The 25388-nt window shown below is 40.6% G+C and overlaps 1 protein-coding gene across 1 annotated transcript in view; it reads right to left on the bottom strand.

Annotated features, from left to right (window-relative positions):
- Positions 1 to 80: 80 nt before the first annotated feature.
- TXLNG (taxilin gamma) overlaps positions 81 to 25388 on the bottom strand; it is a 44026-nt gene continuing 18718 nt past the window's right edge. The window contains exons 2-10 of the mRNA XM_004021939.5: positions 23424 to 23727; positions 20894 to 20985; positions 16511 to 16681; positions 15084 to 15278; positions 12737 to 12856; positions 11018 to 11092; positions 5745 to 5837; positions 4123 to 4218; positions 81 to 3260 (exon numbers count right to left, since the gene is read on the bottom strand). Of these exons, the coding sequence (XP_004021988.1) occupies positions 2970 to 3260; positions 4123 to 4218; positions 5745 to 5837; positions 11018 to 11092; positions 12737 to 12856; positions 15084 to 15278; positions 16511 to 16681; positions 20894 to 20985; positions 23424 to 23727 (1437 nt within the window). The 3' untranslated portion in view covers positions 81 to 2969. The remainder of the gene's footprint in view (positions 3261 to 4122; positions 4219 to 5744; positions 5838 to 11017; positions 11093 to 12736; positions 12857 to 15083; positions 15279 to 16510; positions 16682 to 20893; positions 20986 to 23423; positions 23728 to 25388) is intronic.

The raw sequence follows: 25388 nt of genomic DNA, 5'->3' as shown, positions 1-25388 counted from the left end.
GGCACAAGGACAGTATCTACAACTGTCTTCGGATTTGATAGACATTAAGGTCACACAGGCAACAAAATACACAGAAGCTGTTAAATTTATCATACATATTTACTTAATCTATACAGAATTGAGTAGATAAAATCAGATTCACATTAGTGAAAAATCTCTACAAAATGTCTTTGAAAAGCAAAACAAGACTGCCTCTTAAACAATTCGTATCCTCATGAAAGACGTGGGCTGTAAAAATAAAGCAGTGTGTTTAGCACAAACTAGAAGATATCTGCATCATTTTTTCACAGTTATTTCCATCTACAGTCTGAAAGAGGTAGATTTTTCTGCAACACCTGAGAATTGAATTGATAACCAGGTGTAATAAAGGCAGTTGCATACATAACTAAAAAATACTGGTCTCAAGACCAAGAAATGTACTCCTATAAGTCTGAGGATGAAATGGTCCATTATCCAAGACCCAAGTTTTCTCTATTCCTTGGAGTCTCCTGCCACTATAAATAATACACATCAAGATTCCATGATGGTGCAACAAATGCAGTTGAAGCAAATTTGACATTTAATCTTTTATGGGCCAGCCTTAGTAGCATCTGTGTTCTAGAATGTGGTAGAAATGGAGCGTGCTACAAAGCCACAATGCTGGGCTGGTGAGGTGAATGCCTTAGGAGCATGTCCTTCTCAGAGGGTCCCATTCGTATTTATTCACAGGGTAATGAGAGGAAAGATTCTGAAAGGATACCAAATGCACCCAAGACAGAATCCATGTCCTTTAAACACCATGAGAGCATCTAGCTAAAAATACATAGCAAGCCAAAAGCAGCAGGCCAAGTACTGTTAATCACGTCGCTTTATAAAGCCCTTGAAAATATGCAACAGGTCCGAGCTTTACGATCTTCCACACAGGACAAGCACCACACAGAAACGTGGCGGGCTACACAAATGGCTTAAGCCAGTAAGAGCTGTACATCCAGCAGAGCGCTTGTGAAATGGGATCATTAGTACTAATTTTACAGTAGAGTATATTTCTGATATATACCTCCATTTCCTCTCAGGGAAATGAGTCCAATATTTCATTTAGTAGCCAAAGGTGATATTTATAAAAGGCTGTTGGAGAAAGATGTTTGTTTTTGCTTCCGACTCATTTTGACAGTAATTAGTAACAGTGGGTTTCTTTTCCTCCACTGTCTGGCCCTTTGATTAACGTGACCAGCGGTGGAAGCTTAGACGTAATCCTTCACTCCAGGTGCTGGTGCCGACAATTTTCAATTCTTTCAACCCAGTTTAGACCACGAATGTGACAGGACAAATAAAACTTTAACAAAGAGAAAAACCCTTCTAACTGGACAGAAGAGTTTGTTCAGTCCAGTAAGCAATTCAAGAAGTGTCAGTTTGATAGTTTTGCTCAGTGGAATGTGCTAACATCAGTTCTAGTAGAACCTTTTTATTTCATAAAGTATTTCAATGCAAATTATACCAGGGACAAAGTCAAACTCTTTGTCAGTGCAGCCTGGTTAATGATGTGTATAAACTCAACCACATTTGACAGTGTGAAGAACAAAGGAAAGTTATAAAAGAACAAATCCAAAAGTGATGTGCTGCATTTCCGAAGCCCCCCATTCCAAGTGTAGACACCTTGATAATACTGTTTTGTTTTTCCATAAAAAAGAATGAAAACTAAGAAAAGGGTGAGAAACAGACTGAAAGCGTAAGTAATAGATCCTGGCTACTTAGCTCTCTGCCACATTTCCTTTAAGTTAAAAACGCTGGTTCCAGTCTTTCTGTTTTAGACATGAAATAAAATCAGTTTCAGCTAGCATGATCATAATTAAAATTCCCTTTTAAAAACCCTGGAGAACTGTGCTGGTTGGACTCAGAATAGTTGGACACCAACTTTCAAGTAGCCAGAAAGTAGTGGAGGGACTTCTGCTTAAGAAAAGCTACACAAATGGTTTTACCCTCATTGTCTTAAACTGACGAAGGACTGTCAGTGGTAATTCTCCATGGGAAGTGGAGCATGTGCACCCAGAATCCCAACTGAAAAGCAAACCACCAGGCTCCCCACACTGTAGGCTTTCAGGTGGTCCAACCAGGCGCTTCTAACCTGAAAACGGTGATGGGACTATTTTTTAGTCACAGAAACAGTAAGCCTGTTTCTCCAATGATTTGCCTATATATACTACTTTGTTTAAATTATACCTCTATGTACATATTCTGCCAAAACAGAAACTCTAGGCTTGGGGACATCTCAGTTTGTCAAGTGATATATCAAAAAGCTAATTTGAAACAAATATGCTGTGCTTGTTTCTGACCCAAGCTTTCAGTTTTATTGGCATTTAGATGGACAGGGAGGCCTTGCGTGCTACAGTCCATGGGGTCGGAAAGAGTCAGACGCAACTGAACTGAATCGTCTTGATTTTCCTTTTTTTTTTTTTTTTGAGTTATATTCACAGGGAGGGGTGGGTATTTAAATGAATATTGTTTTCTCATCAAGGAACCATTATCAGGGAGTTCACTGGCAGTCCAGTGGTTAGGACATGGTGCCTTCACTGCTGAGGGTACGAGTTCAATCCCTGGTTGGGGAACTCAAGATCCCAGAGGCCACAAAGCACAGCCAAAAAAAGAAGGAACCATTATCAGAACAAAGTTCCCTTGTAATGGTCAGCCCTGGTGAATGAAATTTTAATTCAGACAAAATTCTGTGCAAGGAGCAAGGGAGAGGGAAAAAGGCAATGAGCACATGCATTCTGATGAAGGGGAACGAGGCAGATGTGCAACACGGCTGAGGAAAATGTAGAGTAAAACTATTCAAACCTGCCAAGCAGCCTCCTGTACCACTTAAGTCCAGTAGTTCTAAGAAAATACAGATATGGTAGAAAAAGTAAGAAAATTTTCACCACAAAACCAAGTTACTACTAACAGAGGAAGTTATACACAAAATAGAGCTCTCAGTACAGTGATCATACTTGGTCTCAGTCAACTGACTCGATGCCGGGCCCGGCTCCCAGGGACCCGGCCTCAGGGATAACCCGGGCGGCACTTTGCCAGGTGGCACCAGACTCCTCCGGCAAAGCTGAGGCGGCGCAGGGCTGGGCCTCGGGTGGCGCTGGGCCTCCGCCTGCCGCCCTCCCGGACACCTGCTCCTTCAGCACTTCCACCTTCTCGTTGAGCTCGTTCCTCTCTGTCTGCAGAGCCCGGCACAGCTTCTCCAGCCGTTCCAGTTTTATTTGAAAGGCTTTGTACTCTTTATCTCGGACAGTTTTCTATAAAGAGAAAAAGCAGGGTTTATTTAACCTAACTGAATATGAGTTACATTACTGGATACAACAAATTAAGTCTTTTGAGCCACTTGTTGGGTCACCTGAACATGTTCAATTTCTTCAAACACTTCCTAACATCCAGCTAGCTGCGTTTGCACACTTAACTATGGACACCAGTTAATGTGCTTCTGATGTGACAAAATGAAAATCCCTGTCGTGTTTCTTAAAAAGAAAGGAAAAAAAAAAAAGAACCAAAGTCTACCTTTAATAACATTTTGTATTGATAAATTAATAAGAAAATTCAAGATACTCACCACTAAAGACTAGCAGATAAAATAAGGGCTTGCTTAAAAACAAAACTCATTTCCACATTATTTCTCTTATTTTACCAATCCTCAGATGAGAACAAGATTCAGGGTGTGTTATTTAGTGTTTGCAAACCTCAGCTTTGTAAGACTGGCAGAAAGTATTATGCTGTTTTTTGTATGGACTTAAGGTAGAGATAGGCACCCAAGTTGGTGGCCTGTGCTCCCACTGAGAAATCTGACCCAGCCAGGTGGGCGCCTGGCAAAAAGGCAGATTCCCTGACCCCCACCCCCACACGAAGTCAAATCAAAGTCAATCAAACTTGCTGGAGCCCAACAACTCAGGTCTTAGAAGCTGGGGATCCAAGCAGGCTGGGAGGCAGGAAACCCAACACCTCACTCAGGGTCCTCCCTACAGCCTAGCTCCTGACGGGACAGACTGCACACACCACCCCTCTCTGCCCAGCTCTGGCCAGTCCCCAACTGTGACAGCAGTGTCGAAAGGTGGCATTTCCCCAACCTGAGCTAAGATCACACCCTCCTTGCGGAAAGCCACTCACCTCTTCAGCCATTTGCAGAAGTGCTTTGTTATTCTTTTCCCACTTGGTCCGCCATATAATTGTTTCTTTTTCCAGCTTTTTAATTTTCTTTGTCATCTGTGAATTGACACAATTGCAAATTTAAATTCAAAGTGCCATTCCTTATCTCTACAGCCAACCCCAAGCCCTGACCGGTCCTCCCTGCTCCCATCATCCCCCTGCCCACCCCAGAGTACCGCTGGGTGCAGTGCCGGGGCTGGGTAGAGCTCATCTCTCCAACTCCCAGGGTGGCGGTGGCCAAAGAGGGGTTCATACAATGAGAAAAACACATCTCAGCTCCTCATTTTTCAGAGGCAGCGACACCTGGTGGAAGCTGTCCGCCAGCACACTCTGAGCGCTTGCTTGGGCCAAGAGCAACCATCCTCCTTCCCAAGTTGTACCAAAAACATCTGTTCCTGAATTTTCTGTGCATTAACATCTTCATGTGATTCTTGGAAGGAATGAGGTTCCCCCTCCTCCCCAAGATGGAGAACTTGCCTCCGCCCCAACATCGGAGGCTGCAGCCGTCTGGGAACCAGAAGCAGCAGAGGGGACCGGGGACCAGGGGAAAGTCATTAACCAGCTTGCCTAATACGACTACGACTCACTGCTTCAGATTTTGCTAAAAAATAAAATGGATCCAAAAATCAGAGGAATGTTCTTAACGAACACCGCCAGAGCCCAGTTTTCAGAAAGTCAGGACGAGGTTTCACTCTGGCGCCAACAAGCTGGCACAAGGACAACCGCCACCCCACCCACCCACCCACCATTCCCATGCCCCTGGCCACAGTCTCTGGGTTCCCCTGATGCCTGAAGGGGGTCACTAGAGAGCCCTTGGTCCCGCCAAGCACTGCCTGAAATATGGCACTTTATGAAGGGCAAGCATTTTTGTTATTTGTAAGGAGGAAGGCAGAGAAAGGGCACAGAACTCGCCTCCAGTCACACAGTGTGGACCTTCAGCCCAGGGCCATGGTCCTGCCACCACCATCGCCCCCTATGCTTCCATCCCTAAAAGCCCCTGGTGTAAGGATGGATGCGTGGGCACAGGTATAGACACTGGGTCTTAGTTTAATATCCAGGATACAGCTCTCCTTACTGTAGGCAGGAAAAAGAACCAGAGCCCCAAAAATCACTCTGGTGGAGGGAGAAAGAATTCAGTGGGAGTATAAAAGGAAAAAAAGAAACCTAAAAAGGTAGAAATACCAATGATAATCAACCAACCAAAACACATAGCTAGCGTTCTGGGCTTGGCTTGTCATTAAATAATTTAATCTTCCAGGACACCATGCTTTGTGAAAAGGACTGGGGGAGGGTTGGGGGGGTATCACCTGAAGCCAATACAACAGACACAACAAAAAATAAACCACTTTATTGCTAAGAACAAATTGTATTTAATGAGGAGTGGAGTTTGGTGGCCTAGAGAGCACTAGCTCCATGTGGTACTACTGAGAGCAAAGTGACAGGATATGCCGCCACTGGAGGATCGGAAGAGATTAAGAGAGCACGATAAAAACAGGAATACTCCCAAGCCACGAACATGCTTAAAACGGCTTATTATATAAAGTCGCTTTTAGGCAAATACTCCACTTAAAATAGAGAAATACCTTTTCCATTTCCTGCCGGAAGGTTGTAAACAGTTCATTGCTTTTTGCCATGGTAGTCTGGAATTCTTCAAACTTATCCATATAAAGAGAAAGCTACAGAAAACAAGTATGAAAAATTTAGACTTCTACGTAAATGACTTAAAATCTCAGACTTTCAAAAAGAACATAACATGGTTAAACATTAGTTACCTGTTCTAAGTGACAGAAATAAGAATAGATGCACACCCAATCCTCAATCCCAGACATCAATGGCTGCAGCTGTAAAAACCTACCGAAATGCACTGAATCTTAGGAGGTTATGTTGATCTCACCATCTTTATATTTTAAGTGTTTAAAATATACAAATATTAGCTCCATTCCACCAATTATAATAAAAACTGAAGGATGTGGAATAGCTTTTAAACTTCATACAACAAATCCTTTATCAAATACCTCCTTTCCTTATATTTGAAAAACTGATCCTTGGAAAAAGATCATTCTTTTGGAATACCACCTGCATAGTTCTTAGCTTGATTTCAGAGATATCTCTTTTTTAACATAGGCAAGAAAATGGAACAGAAACCAAAGAACTGGTTTGGTTGGGAGAGAAGAATTCAGTGGGAGTATAGTTAAGAGAAAAAAAGATAAAAGAGGTAGAAACATCAATATTTCTTTTAACTCCAACCCTGAAGGAATTTGTATTCTAGCTGGGAAAATAACACCAACTGACCAGGAAAGCAAAATGTGAACACGAGTCACTTTTTCCTCCCACAGGACAGGAATTCACAGAAGCCGGGGTTGGAGAAGGAACAGGAAGGGTCAGAAAAAAACTGCTGCCTGTGGCTGAGGCCAGAGCTAGGTCTCAAGGGCAGGCTGAATTTTTTCATTTCAGACAAGGAAGGAACCCTAAGAGTCCACCTAACGTAATTGCATTAGTTTAGGATGAGTAAACGGGCCCAGAGGAATAAAGTGCTTTGCTCAAGATCACACAATACATACAAAGAAAGCAGAAGAGAATAAAAGACCACCAGAGGCCAAGAAGCAGTATTAGCGACGCCTTTCCACCTTTAGCAGTGCCGTGTTCATAGCAGCAGAGAGAAGCTGTGACCAGGGAGGGGAGGGGCGATGTTCCGGGACAGAGCGGGGAGGCTGGTAGCAAGACAGAGGCCAGCTCTGCTGGCTGAGGAGATGCAGACTGAAAGCGAAGCTACCAGTGGCGCCAGGCCAGAGGAGGTGATGATAAGACAGCCAAAGCGTGCCCGGGGAAGGGTGAGGCCAGGGGCCAGGACAAATAGAAATTTCAGGGCCAAGAGAAGAGCACAGAGGATTTCCGCACAGAGCAGCTCATAGAGGGGTGCACAGTGACAGAGTCTCTGGGCTGCTGGCCTGGAGTCGGGAACGGCGATGAGGCTCAGGCGGGTGGACAGAGCAGTCCTGGCACTTGAGGGAGATTCTTAGAATGGTCTGTTTTTATCAAATATGGAACATGCAGGTGGACTGTCCCATCAGAGTTCAATGCTGCCCCCCTCTGGGTAATCAGTATGTGACAACTACCATCTTGGACGTAGGAGCCTAGATTGCAAAACGGTGGTCAAAACACACCAATAAGACGAAGAGTTCATCAACAAAGCCTGGAAATGGACATGGCAAACAAGAACAGAGGACAAGATTGACTCTTGGGAAGAACCGCACATTTAGAGAGCAGAAAAGGAAGAGGTGGCAGCAAAGGAAACAGTAATGATCAAATAACATTACTCAGGAGACAAGAGAAGCTGCACTCCTAAGAGTTCAACAGAACCTGAGCTGCTGTGAACTCGGTAGAAGGGCCCTCTGGGGCCTTGCATTAAAGTCCATCTTCTGAAGCCATATATAGACTTTTTATATGTTTTCCACATCGATTCTCTTCTCCGTTTACATGGACAACTGACTTTATAGGGCTAATAAGGGGTTCAAATTTCCTAGAAGCATTGTAGCACAATAATTTATGGTGGAAAGTTCAAAAGACTTCTCTGTCACTTTAAGTTAGGCTAGCTTTGCAGGAAATGAGTGTCACCATATTGTAAAACATGCCCAAAGACCAACAGCACTCAAAAGATGTGTTCAGGGCTTCCCTAGCAGTCCAGTGGGCAAGAATCCTCCTGCTAACGCAAGGGTCATGGGAGCAATCCCTGCTCCAGGAACATGCCATGGGGCAGCTGGGCCCAGGCACCTAGAGCCTGTACTCCACAACAAGAGAATCCGCAATGAAGAGTAGCCCCTGTTCACTGCAACTAGAGAAAGCCTGAGTGCAGCAATGCAGACCCAGTGCATCCATAAATAAATAAACAATTAAAAAAAAAGAAAGATGTATTCATAAAGATTCAGGCCAGTCTGCGTTTTAGAATGAATCTAGAGTTCATACATTAAAGAAACTTGTTACATGATAAACTTTCAAAATGCGTAATACATTTTTAATCATCTAGCTAACCTTTTCTGAGAAAGGATGAATTACTGCTACAAATACCTAATTTCACCTGTCTGTAAAGACATGGGAATTCCTTCCTGCACCTCTTTTTTGAGTAGGGAAGAAGCATCTGTTACCCTTCTTCCACACAAGGCACCCACAGAGAAAGACTGCATTAGAACAAACCTAAGAGGTCTGGATTAAAAAGTGGGGAGGCAACAAAGAAAAGCCGAAAAGCCCAGACAGCTTCATGGGTAAATTCTACCAAACACTGAAAGAACTAATACCAATTCTTATCAAACTCTTCTCAAAAAGTAAAGAGAAGGGAATACTCTAAAACTCATTCTACAAGGTCAGCATTGCCCTGGTACCAAAAGATAGGACAGGCCAGATAAGAAAACTACAAGGATGGTTCAAATAGGCAAATCAATAAATATACCACATTAACAGAATAGAATGAAAGACAAAAATCATATGATTATCTCAACAGATGCAGGAAATGCATTTAGTAAAACTCAACACCACCCATGATAAAAATGCTCAACAACAACAAAAAAAGCTCAATGGGAAGTTCCCTGGCAGTTCAGTGGTTAGGACCCTGTGCTTTCATTGCTGAGGGTACTGATGCAATTCCTGGTCAGGGAACTAATTCCACAAGCTGTGTGGTATGGAAAAAGAAAATAAAAAATTTCAACAAACTAGGTACAAAGAAAGTCATATGTGACCTAATAAAGGTCATATGTGACGTACCCACAGCTAACATTATACTCAAGAGTCAGTGAAAGGTTGAAAGCTTTGCCTCTAAAATTAGGAATAAGACAAAGATGCTCACTATCACCACTTCTGTTCAACACGATAGTGAAATTCCTAGCCTGCACAATTAGACAAAAAATAAACAGCATACAAATCAGAAAGGAAGCAGCAAAACTCTTTGCTGATGACATGATCTCATACACAGAAAATCCTGAAGACCCCACCAAAAAACTGGCAGAATAAATTCAGTAAGGTTTCAGAACACAAAATCAATATACAGAAATCAGTTTTGTTTCTATACACTGACAAAACATCTGAAAAAGAAAAAAATAAATTCAAGACAAAAATAAGTGGAAAGATACTGTGTTCATGGATCAGAAGAGTCAATATCATTAAAAATGTCTATACTATTCAAAGCCCTATCAAGATTCCAATGGCATTTTCCAAAGAAATAGAAAAAATAATCCTAGAATTTGTATGGAGCCACAGAAAAGAAAAAAATTGAGTGCCCCAAAATAAACCCTCACAAATACGGTTAATTTGACAAGGGAATCAAGAATACTCAATGGGAAAAGGAAAGTATCTTCAATAAAACGTATTGGGAAAATTGGATAACCATATGCAGAAGAATGAAACTAGGCTGTTATCTCATACCACTCACAAAAATTAACTTGAAATAGGTTAAGAACTTAAAAAGATTTTAAACTGTAAACTCCTAGAGGAAAACATAGGTAAAAAGCTCCTTGACAATGGTTTTGGCAATGAATTTTTGGATAAGACACCAAAAGCAAGAGCAACAAAAGCAAAAATCAACACATGGGACTACCCTGAACTAAAAAGCTTCTATACAAAAAAACAATCAACAAAGTGGAAAGGCAACATACAGAATGGGAGAAAATATCTGCAAACCACATATATCTGATAAAGGATTAATATCCAAAATATATAAGACACTCATACAATTCAATAGCAAAAAAATTAATTAAAATTTGTAAAAATCTAATTAAAAAACCAGCAGAGGACTTGAATAGACATTTTCCCAAAGACATAAAAATGGCCAACAAGTACATGAAAAAATGCTCAATTATCACAAGTCATCAGGGAAATACAAATCAAAACCACCTGTCAGATTGGCTAAAACAAAAAAGGCAAGAGATAACAAGTACGGGTGAGAGTGTAGTGAAAAAAGAGCTCTTGTGCACTGTCAGTGAATACATTGGTGCGGCCCCCACAGAAAACAGTGAAGAGGCTCCTCAAAAACTTAAAAACAGAGCTTTCACTGATGCAGAAATTCTGCCTCTAGGTGTGTATCCAAAGAAATGAAAAGAGGATCTCAGGGATCTGTATGTTCCTGCTCTGTTATCCACAACTGCCAAGGTGTGAAAGAAACCGAAGTGTCCATCAACCGACAAATGTATAGAGACTGTGGTATATGGACTTCCCCGGAAGTCCGGGAGTTGAGACTGCTTCCATTGCAGGGGGGATGGATTGCAACCTTGGTCAAGGAACTAAGATCCTGCATGCCATGTGGCACAGTCAAAAAGAAATTTTTTTTAAAATATGTGGTATATATACACAATGGAATATTATGCAGCCATAAGAAAGAAGAAAATCTTACAATTTGTGACCACACAGATGGACTTTGAGGGCATTATGCTAAGTGAAATAAGTGAGTCACAGAAAGACAATACTAGATACTGTATGATCTCACTCACATGTAGTATCTTACAAAGTGAAACACAAAGAAACAGAATAGAATGGTGGTTGCCAGAGGCAGAGGGTGAGGAGAAAGGGGGTAAGTACCGGAGATCTCACATAGCATGGTGACTATAGTTAGGACCCTGCAGACAGTGGGACCAACTGTCCCATCTGCCTGGTTCCTGGGACTCAGGACTTTAAACCAGGAAGGTCCTAGGCAGGTCAGGTTGAGGGGGTCACCCTAAATGAAGAGGAAAACTCCAAGAGGGACGTGTGACCCACTCTCAGGTCTGCTGGGAACAAGCAAAAGCATCTGAGACGAGATTCAAGGTACGTTTCAAATGAACCATAGATTTTTTTTTTTCCCTTACAAATTCTCCCACCCCGGCCGTCAAGTTACCTGCTGTTTTAGTTGTATTTCTTGTTGTTTCATTTGTTCATATTTGTGTCTTGATTCCGTTGCTTCTTTTAATAACTAGAAAACAGAAACATTCTGGCAAAATACTAATAGTAATTAAAAGATGACTACAAGGTCCAATGTCCAGATAGTTGGGCTTAATCCGTCATTATTTTAGCAAGAACCATGAGATGTTAAATCATGAAAAAGTTGCTATCACTACATTTATGAGTGAAATACTCTGTCACATCAGTTGCTAATTACCTGTATCTTTGATTTGTTCCACTGTTAACACTCGTAAATGTAGGAATACACTTTTATTCCTTAGAGAAAGTACCTGTGAGGCCTAAGTTCATAAAACTCAGGGTTAAATTGTATTTTTTTAGATGAAAACAATTAGAAGTCTAATATTAGCAGAAAATATGGGTGGGAATCTTGACATTATCTGGGTCATTCAGAAAGTCTCCCTGGAACTTCCCTGGCAGTGCAGTGGTTAAGACACTGTGCTTCCACCATGAGGGACACAGGTTTGATCCCTGGTCAGGTAACTAAGATCCCACATGCCATACAGTACGGGAAAAAAGAAAAATTAGAAAGCCCTTCTGTTCCATGAGAGGCAAGATGAGGCAGAGTGAGAGGGTAGGGAGCAAAAACAATGAAATCAGACAACTGGTTTCTGATCACTTTTTTTTTTTAAAGTGGGGGAGACTAATAGAATGGAAGCTTTAAATTATATACTTGAGTTTAAGAAAATTATATAATGAAATTACACAGTACTAGGCAGCTGTGAAATTCAGTTCCTGAAGTAAAATGTCACACTTAGTCCATTAGTCTTGAAAAATCTTTAAAACCAACCAGAAATACATGTTTTGTGTATGCATGTATGACATTTCTACTCCAACTGGGGAAAAGACAACTGTCTCTTCAATTATGTATAGGATGGCCCTGTCAGTTCATGTGAAAGGAGACGCTGTGCAAAAAATACAACTCTCTTAACCCTAGACTTGCACTCAGCATGACATGTTCTCATCATGAGGCCCCATTGGGATCCAAGTCTTCATATTTGGCTCACCTTGGGGCCTAAGGGACTTGAGTGAAAGCTGCATGGGACACTTTTCATTATTGTAACCACTTCTGACTTTCTCTTTATTTTTTGGTTGAGCAGGTAAAGTTGAATTTGCATGTATTAAGTATATATACCCAATGAGATTCCACTGTACTCACAATTATTGACAGACAACATAATCTGAGTACATATTCTGGGAATAATGCTGAGTGATTAGGGTGTAGAGAATTCTGTTAAATTTTTATCAGAAAAGTAAACTAGAATAAACAATTTCCCTAGTTTCAAGTTACCTGTTTGGAAATAAAATCTAACAGTATGTATCAATAGGACACCCATGTTTGTAAAGCTTCCTATTAAACTGAATTCTTGAATATAATGTGCTAAATACTGGTATAATCCTTAAACTTGGTAGGCATTATCTAAAAAGTGAAATAAATATTCCAAGCACAGAAAAGTGCAATGAATGCAGGTCTTTGCACTAAGTTGGTCTAATTCCTCCAGTGTATCTTCTGTATGTAAAGTTGAATAGAAAGAAAAGGCTAATGCTTTCTAACACACGTGCCCTTTATAATTTAGAACAAAAAAATTAGCACAACGCAGAATGGCTTTGGTCACAATTTTGGCCATCATTTCTTTTTTTAAGAAACAGCACTTACAAACTCTCTCTCTCTCTGATGTTTCTCATCAGCTTCTTTTATCAGCTGTGTCGTCTGCTGCAGTTTGGCGTCCACAAGTTGTTGCTGCAGTTCCTTGTGTTTGAATACTTTATCAATGTGCTACAGGGAAAGGACAATTTCTTCCATCACTTAATGAGAAGAGGGACAGAATGACGAGGACACATGAGGCAAGTTACAAGACCTCACTCGTGAGGCTGCTTTTCCTGCTAGGGCTAACACCAGTGGGTGCCTGTCTCAGAGCTGTGCTGGCAGAAGCCTGTGCTCAACATGCCTCCCTCTGGAGATGGCCCATCAGTGCCTCAGTAGCTGCCCTGTACCTCCTATTTCAGCACTAAGGTGAAAATGAAGCTCAAACTGTATCAAGAAAAAGATGGCTAAGGAGATCAAACTGTTAAACTCATCCATCATACACGTAATTCCTGGATAGTTTTTTCTCCCCATTAAAATTTCCCAATTTCTCAGCTGGAGGCAGCATGCTGTTATAGGAGGAACAGCACCAATCTCGCCTCTCTGGGGGGAGCCATACCCATAATGCGAAGTTGTAAATGCCAGTGCAATGGTGGTACTGTGTAAGGTGCTTGGTACCTGCCACTTACCAGATACATTTGGCAAAAGGTTATTATTATTTTCAACTGGAAGTATTTAGTGGTTATTTATGTATGATAAAGTCATCAGAACATCCCTCTCTGACCAAGGAAAGAACATTCAATAATACTTGAATAAGGCTCACAGTAATGTGATTTAAATATACATAGCTTCCAGATTTTCTATATCATTGTCATATTAAACAACAAAACTAAAAGAATAATCTTAAGAAAAGTGAGAGCTTTATAATCTAATAGAAAGTTTATTCTCTAGGACAAAAATGTTTCTTAAATAAACACACTAAGAACTTAAAAAAAGAGAAAAGGAAATCTTTATCTTAGAGATTTGAGACACATCAACAGTAAAACAGATGGGTTTTATTTGGATCTTGATTCAAATAGCTTGTTTTTCTTTTTTTAAAAAAGGACGGAGACAACCAGAAAAATTTAAATGATGACTAGATTTTAATAGTATATAAGTACTGTTAATTTTTTAGGTGTGAATACAGTATGGTAGTCACACCTAAAAACGAATCCTTCATCTTGATGAGGTCCACCCTCAAATAGACATGAATGGACTGATACCTTGGATTTGCTTCATAATAACCCAGGAGGAAGTGATGGGAATATAGCTGAAACTATAGTTTCATCTGCTAACACCAGGTGATACAGTCTCTACTTTTCTTTGTAATTTTCCATAATGATAAGAATAAAAAAGGTAAGCAAAAAGCATCGAAAGTGATAGAAAACCTTTTAAAAAACTTAAGTTTTTGAAGGGCCATATGTAAAACTCTAAATTAATAGAATCTAAAATTTGCCTTGAAAATTGGATAAAATAACCCAAAGAGATGCCACGATCTCTCTGTTTTTAAAATCAGGTCTTTTAATCTATCTGTGTAAGTGATACAACACACATAAGAGAACAATGTTTTACTAACTTAAAAGGCAGGGTATCTTTCATTTAAAAAACCTAACCCTTTATTCCTACTCATTTGACCTCTAAAAGGGAGGAATTTTTAAAAGCACATGATCATCTATTTGCATTTAATCTAGACACCATACCCAGACTTCCCAACTAGCTTGTATAAGTCTTAGTCTGGAGGCCAGCGACCAAGATAAGCAGCCAGAGATTCTTCCAGTAAATTTTTTACTTCAACTAGGTGTAAAAAAGTTTAGAAACAGGTTCTTTTTTTCCTCCCCCAAATGGTGTAAAACCCTCACTTAAAAAAAAACTGAAACGCAGGTATAATGCAATGGTGCTTAGTCACTCAGTCATGTCCGACTCTTTGCGACCCTATGGACTGTGGCCCACCAGCTCTGCTGTCCATGGGGATTCTCCAGGCAAGAACACTGGAGTGGGTTGCCATTTCCTTCTCCAGGATGCAATGGTAGTGTAGACCATATAGATTACTACAGATGTCTAAAATACAGCATATTTGGGGGCCAGGTTACTTACTCATTTTTAGTCTAGATAAGGGGGGAAAAATCTATGTCCAAGTCATAATCTTCCAGAATCACATGGAAGACAAGTTGTGCTTAACACTGTCTCCAAGAAATTGCTTCACAGACCCAAATCCAGTGACTTCTGGGCCATCCCTAAGAATCCCGTGAGGAAAGGATTCCACTACACATACACAAAGGTTCTAAAACACCCCAGAATGAGTGTTTCAGTGAATGGTTTCGGTTCATTGTGACAGGAGACAGTCCCCACTAACGTCGCCTAAACACCTGATCGCCCCTACCTCTTCCCGCAGCGCGTACTGCTCAATGAGCTTCTTCAGCTTCTCGCCCAGCTCGATGTTCTCCTGGCGGAGCTTGGCATTGTGCATGTCATGTTGCTCCAGCTGTGCCTGGATTTCATTCAAAGTGATTTGGAAGTGTGCAGTGGCTTCTTTCCGTCTTTCTTCCTCCTCTCTGGCCTGCTGCATATTTTCTTCCTTATTACCCCAAAAAATTTCTGTTAATGGTACAGACCTAGACATAAGATACTTACAAAAGACACTGCTGCCATGGGGGTTCACTGCTTGCTGCCCTGAAGTGGTGCTTCTAAACTGGAATTCCTTCCCTCTATTTACGACCGGAACACTCTCATTTGAAAGCAACCAGGTTCCCCTAAACAGATAATCAGAGACACAAGGCTGCCCTGCTCTAAAGTGCTCTGTGGCCATCTAAAGCCCACTGTGCTGAGACACGAAGAAGGAGCTTCCCCAGGCAGCCAGCTACCTCCACACAGGCTTCCCAAATACCTGCTCTCATTGGTCTCATGGGGCAGCAGCTGAAATCAGCCTGAAGAGGGAAATCCCTTCTTGCACCTTATTTTTGGGGTTATCCCTTCTACTCCCTAGATCGCAAGGGGCAAAAGGAATGTGTATCTTAAAAGCTTAGTCCCAACTCTTGCTCAGATACAAATGCTAAGAGACCTCTATGTGTCTACAGCGTTATCAGTCCAATCAAAGTGTGAACTTGCTGCTACGGGGAAAATATCACCTGGTTTCATGAACACTGAAATCCAAGGATTCAAAAACAAAGAAAAACTAATGGCTCCCCATCAGGTGAAGGTCCATTTCCTGAGGGCTCCTATGTTCTAGGGCCTTGGGTGTCTGGCATGGTGGGGGAGTCTGATGAGCGATCCCACTCAGTCACATGAGGACAGGCCCACCTGCGTCCCTGCCCCTTTCTCTTCTTCCCTTGTTGGTGCCAACTACCTTTTGGGTACCCGCTGCCTCATCTTTTAATCAACCGAGGAATAAGTGTTCTTCTAAAAGTACTTGTCAATGGGGAGCTGGAATGGGCAAGGGCAGCTGGCAATGCAGCCAATGAACAGCCCTTGAGGAGCTCACTGGGGCCTTTCCTTTCCCTCAAGTCTGCTCCTACTCATTTTGGTCCACATTTCACACATGCTAAAAAATGACTTCAGTGCTCAGCCAGAAACTGCAAATTTGAGCTTTCTAAGCCATGGCTCTTAGCAGGAAAGCTGTGGTCTAAACATCAACCTCATCTATATTCCCCATGAGCAAGTACGAGGTGTGGTAAGAAGCATCAGGCCAAGCAAAATAGAATGATGGCTGTCTCCAAGGAGACACAAGGATTAAGTTCAAATGGATACATGGTGACTATAAATTCAGCTAAGTCGGTCTCTCCTGAAAAACAGAAAAAGGAACCAACTTACCTTTAACGTCTTATTGTGACGCTGAAGTTCCCTGCAAAGAGACTCAAGCTTGCTTCTTGCCAAGATAGCCTTGCTGTGTTCACTCTGCAAATGAACTTTCTCTTTCACGATCTGGGCTTGCTTCTTCTGCAGAATCTTCATTTGCTTCTGAACATTCCTGCTCTCCTCCAGCTAAAATTAACAAGCACTTTACATTTAGGAAATACAGTGAAAACCTTTGAGTGATGGCTGGAAGAATTCCAGTAAGAACCATGGAATACATTTCCCAAACCCACAGTATTGTAGTATAATATTTTATTTAAATTGTTTCGTGCTATGCTACCCTGCCAACCTTCTCTCTTTTCATTATGATAAGAAAGCAAGCAAATGATTTAGTGTAGGAGAAAAACAATCTTCAGTCCTTCACTTGTTAAAAGCAAAACAAAAAATGTTTTGGACAACTTTTGAGGAATCAACACCATAACATTTCACTTTCTTGAAAAACACACTCAAGCTACTTTATTAAACTGATCCTCCAAATTAGAACTTAATAAGCAGCAATAAGTGTTCCTTGCAAGTGGGAGGGGAATCACTCTCCTTCCACTTATAGGTTTAGAGCAAATGTGTCTGTTTCAAGGTTAAACCAACACTAACAGATAAGATGGCAGCTTTACTGACTATCATTGAAGAAGGAAAGGATGCTGAGTCACTATTTCAAGAGCAAGAGCGACACCTTGTGGCCTCTCAAAACACCATGTATCCTTGCAGGCGAGATGCTTATAGCTATTAAAAACACCTTTATGGAAATTCCTGCCAGAAAATAATTTTTTTGTAAAATACCCTCGTAGTCTTACTCAGGAGGGGGGGGCAGCAGGATCTGCACACACTATCAATAACTCCACTGAGAACTGGAACTCCCCTTGCCCTCCCCCATTCAAGGTAACCACAACCCTGAATCCTGGGGTCCCTTCCTTTGCTATTCTTGGTATTTTATGTCATCCGTGTGGTGTCCTAAAAGAACTCGTTTTGATTTTAGTGTTTTTGACTTTATTTGCTACTGCAACCAAGAAACCCCATTTTAAATTTTTCTTTAAATGAATTCAAGCTTAAATGGCCACATGTGGCTAGTGGCTACTGTTTCGGACAGCACAGCTACAGATTACGCTGCCAGGACTCATCTCGATTCTTTGCATGCAGCTACAGAGCAAGGACCAGCAAACAGACTCTGTAAGTGGCCAGAAAGGAAATATTTTAGGCTTTGCCTGTTTTGCTGTTGTTATCTTTTAAACACCACTAAGCCATTCTTAGCTTGTGGGCAGTACAAAAACGAGCCTTGCAGGCTTTGGCCCATAGGTTGCATAATATTTCACTTAAAAAAAATACAGCACACAACACACTTTGTTGACCCAGTCTCTTGTCAGTAGGCATCTGGGTGGTTTCCAGGTTCTATTACAATTCGCACGTTCTCACATGTGCTTCCTGGTGTAATACACACCACACAAAGAATTTCTTCTGGGTATGAACCTAGAACTAGGGTTTTGGGGAAATGATTTCTAAACGTTCGTTGCACGTGACAATGGTGCCGCTTTCCAGAGCAGCTGGCACATTTACTCTCCCACCAGCAGCTTATAAGAGATCAAACAGATGTCCTTCTCTAAAACATCAGTCACCATTCTTCATTTATGCCACTATTAACGGACATAAAGAAGCATCTCGCTGTGGCTTTGATTTGCATTTCTCTGAGTATTCATAAGATCAAATATCCCTCGTATATTTATGTACCTTTATGTTAAGATACCTTCACATCTTGATGTTTTCCCATTTCTATGAAATACCTCTTACACATGTCTGGCCCAGTTTTCCATTGGGTTGATTGTCTTTATCATATTCATTTGTAGATTTTCCCTATCTCTTCCTGACATAGAATCTTCTGTTGGTTATTATTTGTTGAAAATATGTTCTCCCCAGTTTGTGATGTGTCTTCTCCATCTCTTTTAAAGTGTCTTCTGATGAAGAGAAAGTCTTAATTTCAATAGAGCCGATTTCTGAGATGTCTCCAGTAGTGCTTTTTGTGTCATAAGAAATGCTCCTCTTACTCCAAGTTTGGTAAAATATTCATCTGTTAACGTATTTCAATAAACCTAAACAATATCTAAAATTTTAGGTTCTTAATCCATTTGGAATTCATCACTGCATATGGTGTTTAAGGATCTAATTTCATTTTTTTTCCACATAAGGATATCCAGTTTTTAAGCTCCATTAATTTCTGAAAGATGGTATAATTCTCCTTAAATGCAACTATAGTTTATATAAGATGCTCTTTAAAATCCCCAAGGGGTGTTTTTTCCCATGGAACTAATAAGCTCCTAGGAATCTAAAATTTTATACAAAGTAAAGTGTCAAGAATATCCACGACACTTCTGATGAAAAGAAGATATACCTACCCAACCAGGTAATCAAGATTTATTATTATGCTGTAGTAATCTACGGAACTAAGGGAACGGGAAAGAACAGCACCATTATGTAGTAAGGACCATGTTACAGGACCCACGCTTGGCAAGCGAAATGTGGCGATTTCATAAACCCATGTTATCTGGTGAACGTGGCAGCCACAAGCGCCAGTGATGTCAGATGAAGCTGTGACAAAAACGACAGAGGACTGTGACGGCAAAACAGAAGTTTCTGGAGTAATCCTTGGGGAAAAGGCTACTCCCTCGATGGTCTCACTGCTGCATAATCTATATGCTCTACCTTCTTTAAAAAAATGAGTTTTGTATGAAGAAACAAAGCTTGATAACATTTTTTGAAAACAGCATACATTTCGTCCTTCACATGTTCAGCACAAATCTAAATCAAAGAGAGGTTGCTCACTGAGCAACACCCCAAATTTATGTACGTGTCACATCCCAAAATGAATGTAGCCATTACCGGTGCTTTTAAAAAATTAACCATGCCACCCCACCACACACACACACATAAAACAAATGCCATGAAGAAAACACCTTAGACCCTTGCTACTTAAGCAGTGCTATCCAAGAAGCTGAAAGTACCATCATCACCCTCACGTGGGAGCTTGTTAAAATGCAGACTCTCAGGCTCCAGAGAATAACAATGTGCTTTTGAACAATGGAAGCCCCAACATCTGTGTGGGCCTCAGAAGGACTGCCGAGACCGCCCCTTCTGCTAAGCCACGTGTGACTCTCTGCTGTTGTCCCAACACTGGGTCAAGTAGCTGATCTGCTATGCTGCTTTTTTCTCTTTTACTCTTTTCCCTTTTTTGTCTTCTTTTTCCACCACTTCTCACATGATTCTCTTCATGTGGATAAAACCAACAGGACTGTCTTCCACAACCAATGTTCCTGAACCCAGCAATCTGACCTCCTTGTGTTTTCGGCAATCTTCACACCTGTGAATGTTCTGGGCTCTTTTTATTGATGCGTGGGGTTTACCGCTGCTCTGAATGGAAGGTGCCAGACTGCTGAATGCCAGCTAAGTGGAGGCATACACAGACTCATTTGTAAATAAATACAACTGTAATTCTTTGAGCAATAATTCATTTTCAAAGCTGGTCACTGACACAAAGTAGTGTTTACAACATGGAATAACTGCCTTAACAACAGATGAAAATGTATAAAAATTACCCATGATAATTCACCAAAGTATTTCACAAAAGATAGTAATTTAGCATATTAGACCCACTCATTCTAAAAGTTTCCCACAGCCCTTACTTCAAAGGGATTTATGGCTTTCCTATTCCTCATCTTAAAAAGGACAGCAGAGTTTCCATATTGAGAGTGCTTTCATAATTTTACAAAGGGAATTAATGTGACTTAAAATAACATAGGGGCAGAACAAATGAGGTTAATTTCTTTGAAAGATGGAAAAATGAATGCCTGCCACATAGTGGATGCTAAATAAATATTTTCTGAGACACAGTATTGTTTTAGTAGACTCTCACCTAACTTAGTTATTTCAATCCCAATGGTTAAGAGCCTTTATCTCTAGAATTCCCTTGGAAAAAGTTAAATACAACTTTTAAACACATAAAAACTATTTAATGTATTTAAAAAGTTAAATACACCCTCCAATGACTGGCATTTAAAATATCACAACACAGGAATGGAAAGGTAGACTTAGAAATACTCTAAGACTGAGTTTCAAAAAAAAATACTATGCTGTATCTTTAGCATTATAATGCTCTATAAATGTGTTATCTTATAGAATGAAGTCATATAAGCAAAAAAAAAAAAAAAGCCACAAGAAATCAGATTCTCCCCGTCAATTATGGAGTAAAATACAACTTTACATTTAAAGCTATGTCAAAATCATTTTAAAAAGCTTATCAAGCACATATACATTTTGCTATATTTTATATGGGCCTCACCCCTTTGATTCAATACTCACAAGATCGGCATATTTCTTACAGAGAGCTGCCAGCTTCTCTTCTGGAGTTGAAAGAGTGTTTAGGGCTTGCATCAATAATAAGACTTCTTTTCCTGGTGATTAAAAAAATAAGAAAGAAATCCCAGAAGAATGTGATCAAATCTAACCTATAAATTCTAAGTAGCACTTCCTATGTTCTGACATCCAGAGTAAAATAATTTATGCCCATAGCTAGAAATAAGAGATTTACTAGCTAAATTAAGAAAGCTATTTTTAAAATCTGGATCAGCAGGCACCCCTTCCTCCCCATCTCTACCCCAAATTTCTCCACTCAATAACACTGTGAGCTATCTGTGAAAAGAACTTGCTGAAGGCTTAAAAATTCCCTTGCTTAACTACTGATATCCAAGTTAAGACAAAGGGCAAGTTACAAAGGGCGAAATATTTTTAAAAGCTTCCTCCTGACCAAGTACGAATACAGAAGGAAGTTCAAAGGGAATTTTGGCTGCTACTCTCTGCCTAAGACACTTATAATCACTGGTGACACAGATCTTTTCCTTTGAGCAATTTAAATAACTTCTCATGACTTAGTAAGCATGTTCCGTGTGTTAACCAAATTTAGTATGAAAAAAAAGGGATGTCAAGATGGCACTTCCCTTGGGAAAAAGAGCTGAACACAGTATTATTTTAAGGACTGTGGCAGGGAGAAGCAGGTGGCTGAGATAGGAGGGGACAAATGGTGTTTTGAAATAAGTGATACATTTTATTTCTTCAGCTGGGTAGTAGGTACCATTTTTATTTTTTTAAATGTTCACTCTTCCTGAAGGGTATTTCATTAAAAATACATATGTGGGGGACTTGCCTGGTGGTCCAGTGGTTAAGACTCCATGCTTCTACTGTAGGGGGTATGGGTTCAATCCCTGGTTGGGGAACTAAGACCCCACAGGCCGTGTAGTGTGGTGAAAAATTATATTATGTATATTGAACATGACTTTGGTATATACGGTGTACAGATTGCTATGATGAAAACAAGCAGGCTAATTTCAAAACAGAATGCTTTCCTATCCACAGAAAATTTTAGTAATAAATCCTCTCTCACTTGGCCCAAGATCAATAAGAATTTTTAAAGAAATGACTAAATATGATTATTGAATACAATTAGAAATAATAAGGTAACCTGCAATTTTTATGAGAATTCACTGTTTTTTTTTTCTGAGATACAATTCACAGACCATAAAATTCACCCTTTTAAAGTGAACAATTGAGGATTATCACAAAGTTGTACAACTATCACCACTGTCTAATTTCAGGACATTCTCATCACCACAAAAAGAAATCCCACGCCAATGAACTCCCCAGGCTCCCTCCTCCAGGCCCCTGTTAGCTACTACTCTACTTTCTGTTTCTGTGGATTTGCCAATTCTAGATATTTCATATTAAGTGCAACTGTGTAATTTTTGGCCATTTGTATCTGTTTTCTATCGCTTATTATCTTCAAGGTTCACCCACTTCTATATCAGGATACATTCCTTTCTATGGCTGAGCACTCAAGCACTCCAAGATAGGATTTTGTGTGCACACGTTTTCAACCCTCTTGGAAATATAACTAGAGGTAGAACTGCTGTGTCATATGGTAACATGATATGTAACTTGCTAAGACTCCTGCCTTTACACATTTAACTGGGGCGGCTGATTTTGAAGAAATTTGTCTTGTTTGCAAGGAATTAATATTATTTTTCATATTTCTACAAATTTTTAAGTTCTCCAAGTTAACAAAAAATGGATTTAATAAGGAAGATCATCTCAACTCAACATATAGAGAACCAAACAAATAAAACACTGTTAATCTCAGGTAGAACAAGTATGAAAAACTTAGGAACAACCAGTAACCTTAAAATAAAAGGGAAAATCAGATTTCCTAATGAGATTTACCATACCACAATCTTAGTCCTAAATCTCAAACACAGCAGGAAAAAGAAAACATATTCTTGAAAACCCAGTCTTAACCCACTTCCTGAACTACACCTAATGTTACATCACCTCTAAAGTTTTGTGACTAGGTTTGAAATAAAATGATCAAATAAATCTATAGTTTTCACAGTGAATTTTGGTCAGACTACATTAAAGATGCAAACAAGGCAAGTCAAATACTACTTCTGGGTGGGAACTCTCTGGTGGTCCAGCGGTTATGACTCTCCACTTTCACTGCTAAGGGCATAAGTTCAACCCCTGGTGGGGGAACTAACATCCCACAAGCAAGGCAGCATGACCCCCATTACCCCCGACCCAAAATACTACTTCTGTCAAGTTGTCCCCAGATTTATTCCACGAAAGCCCATCCCTGACTACTCCCTCCTCTGCTACTTTGGCCCCTGCACGCCACTGCAGCAACAGGCCGCCCGCCTCACTGAGAAAGACCGAAGTGTTAGCTGAGCAACATCGCTCTCGACACTGGCCATGTTCACTCATCAGGCCTGTGCTGCTGGAAACACAGGTCACAGGAGCGATACGTGAAGTGCGCAGCCCCAAGCAGAGGCAACGAGGCCGTTACCTAAGGTTTTGTCTTTGTTCCTGCTGCGTTCTGAATCCTGCTGGCCATCAGGGGGATCTGTTCGAGCCTCTCGCCCAGGAATTTCCTCCCGTGACTCTCGTGTGCAGTACGTCGGGCTCACCAAACTCCTGCCCTTTGTTATAAAGTCACTGCGTGCATCCTCTTCCAAGGAATGCTTGTTACTTGTACCACCACAGTGTGAGTCTTGATGTTGAAGAATATCATTGGACTGAGAGTTATGCAACATATCCGCTTTCACTCCGAGCCCGCACATTCCAGCTTCTTCCATTGTGCCAATCACAAACTAGAGGGAAGGGAGAGGAGAAAAAAGATGGGAGGGGAGAGTAAATTAAATGTAATCAGTGTTTATAATCAATTACACACCATAGGTTGACAGCTTTTTTCTTTCTTAGTCATTTGTAAAATGGATATAAATATGGTAGTTTCTAAGCTTCACTGAGAGGTGACCTAACTGTAAAGAGTAAGAAAATTCCAGTTAAGATGGACAAAAAGCACATGAAAAGATGCTCAACAACACTAATGATTAGAGTAATGCAAATCAAAACTACAGTGAGGTACCACTTCACATCAGTGAGAACTGGCCATCATCAAAAAATCTGCAAACAATACATGCTGGAGAAAGTGAAAGTGTGAAAGTGAAAGTCACTCACTCATGTCTGACTCTTAGCAGCCCCATGGACTATACAGTTCCTGAAATTCTCCAGGCCAGAATACTGGAGTGGGTAGCCTTTCCCTTCTCTAGGGGATCTTCCCAACCCAGGGACTAAACCCAGGTCTCCCACATCACAGGTGGATTCTTTCCCAGCTGAGCCACCAGGGAAGCCCACACGTGCTAGAGAGCGTGTAGAGAAGAGGGAATGCTCCCACACTCTTGGTGGGAATGCACACTGGTGCAGCCACCATGGAGAACAACATGGAGGCTCCTTAAGCAACTACAAACGGAGCTACCATATGATCTAACAATCCCACTGCTGGGACTATATCCAGAGAAAACCATAATTTGAAAAGATACATGCACCACAATGCTCACTGCAGCACTATTTAAACAGCCAAGACACGGAAGCCACCTACAAGTCCATCAACAGAGGAATGGGCAAAGAAGATGTTGTATGTATATATACAGTATATACACAATGGAATATTAGCCATAAAAAAAAAGAATGAAATAATGCCAACTGCAGCAACATGGATGGACCTAGAGAATGTCATACTGAGTGAAGTAAGCCAGACACGGAAAGACAAATATAATATGATATCGCTTATATGTGGAATTTTAAAAATGGGTACAAATGAACATATTCACAAAACAGAAGTAGAGTCACAGATGTTGAAAACAAACTTATGGTTACCAGGAGGGAAAGGGAGAGGAAGATAAACTGGGAGTTTGGGATTGACATATACATGCTACTAAATATAAAACAGATAAAAAAGGACCCACTGTATAGCACAGAGAATGCTATTCAATACTCTGTAATGACCTATATGAAAAAGAATTGAAGATAAAAAGTGGAGAGAGATATATATACAACTGATTCACTTTGCTGTACACCTGAAACTAACATAATATTGTATATCAACTACACTCCAATAAAAATAAAAGTAAAATAAAATTAAAGTTAAAACAAATCATACAACTGAGTGGTAGCAAAGGAAACAAGAAATGCCATTTAGTTGTACATCTAAACTTATTTCACACACACAAAATAAACTTACTTCTTTATAAAAATTCACCACTTAAAACACTTACTACCTTAAAAGACATGAAATTATCCCAAGTTAATGAATGTTCTTTTCTCAGGTCTCAGCCTCTAGGGCACGGTACAGCAGAGATGGCTCACTGACTGTCCAGCAGTAACCCAGGCTCCTCCAAAATCCTGCAGAGCCAGGACTGCTGGCCGAGCGCTCAGGATGGCCGACATTTCACAGCCCCTTTCACATGACCGG

The sequence above is a fragment of the Ovis aries genome, chromosome X, assembly GCF_016772045.2.
Source record: "Ovis aries strain OAR_USU_Benz2616 breed Rambouillet chromosome X, ARS-UI_Ramb_v3.0, whole genome shotgun sequence".
In the NCBI taxonomy this organism is placed as follows: domain Eukaryota; kingdom Metazoa; phylum Chordata; class Mammalia; order Artiodactyla; family Bovidae; genus Ovis; species Ovis aries.
The sequence above is the reverse complement of the archived record's forward strand: the minus strand, read 5'-3'. Positions and strand labels throughout refer to the sequence as shown.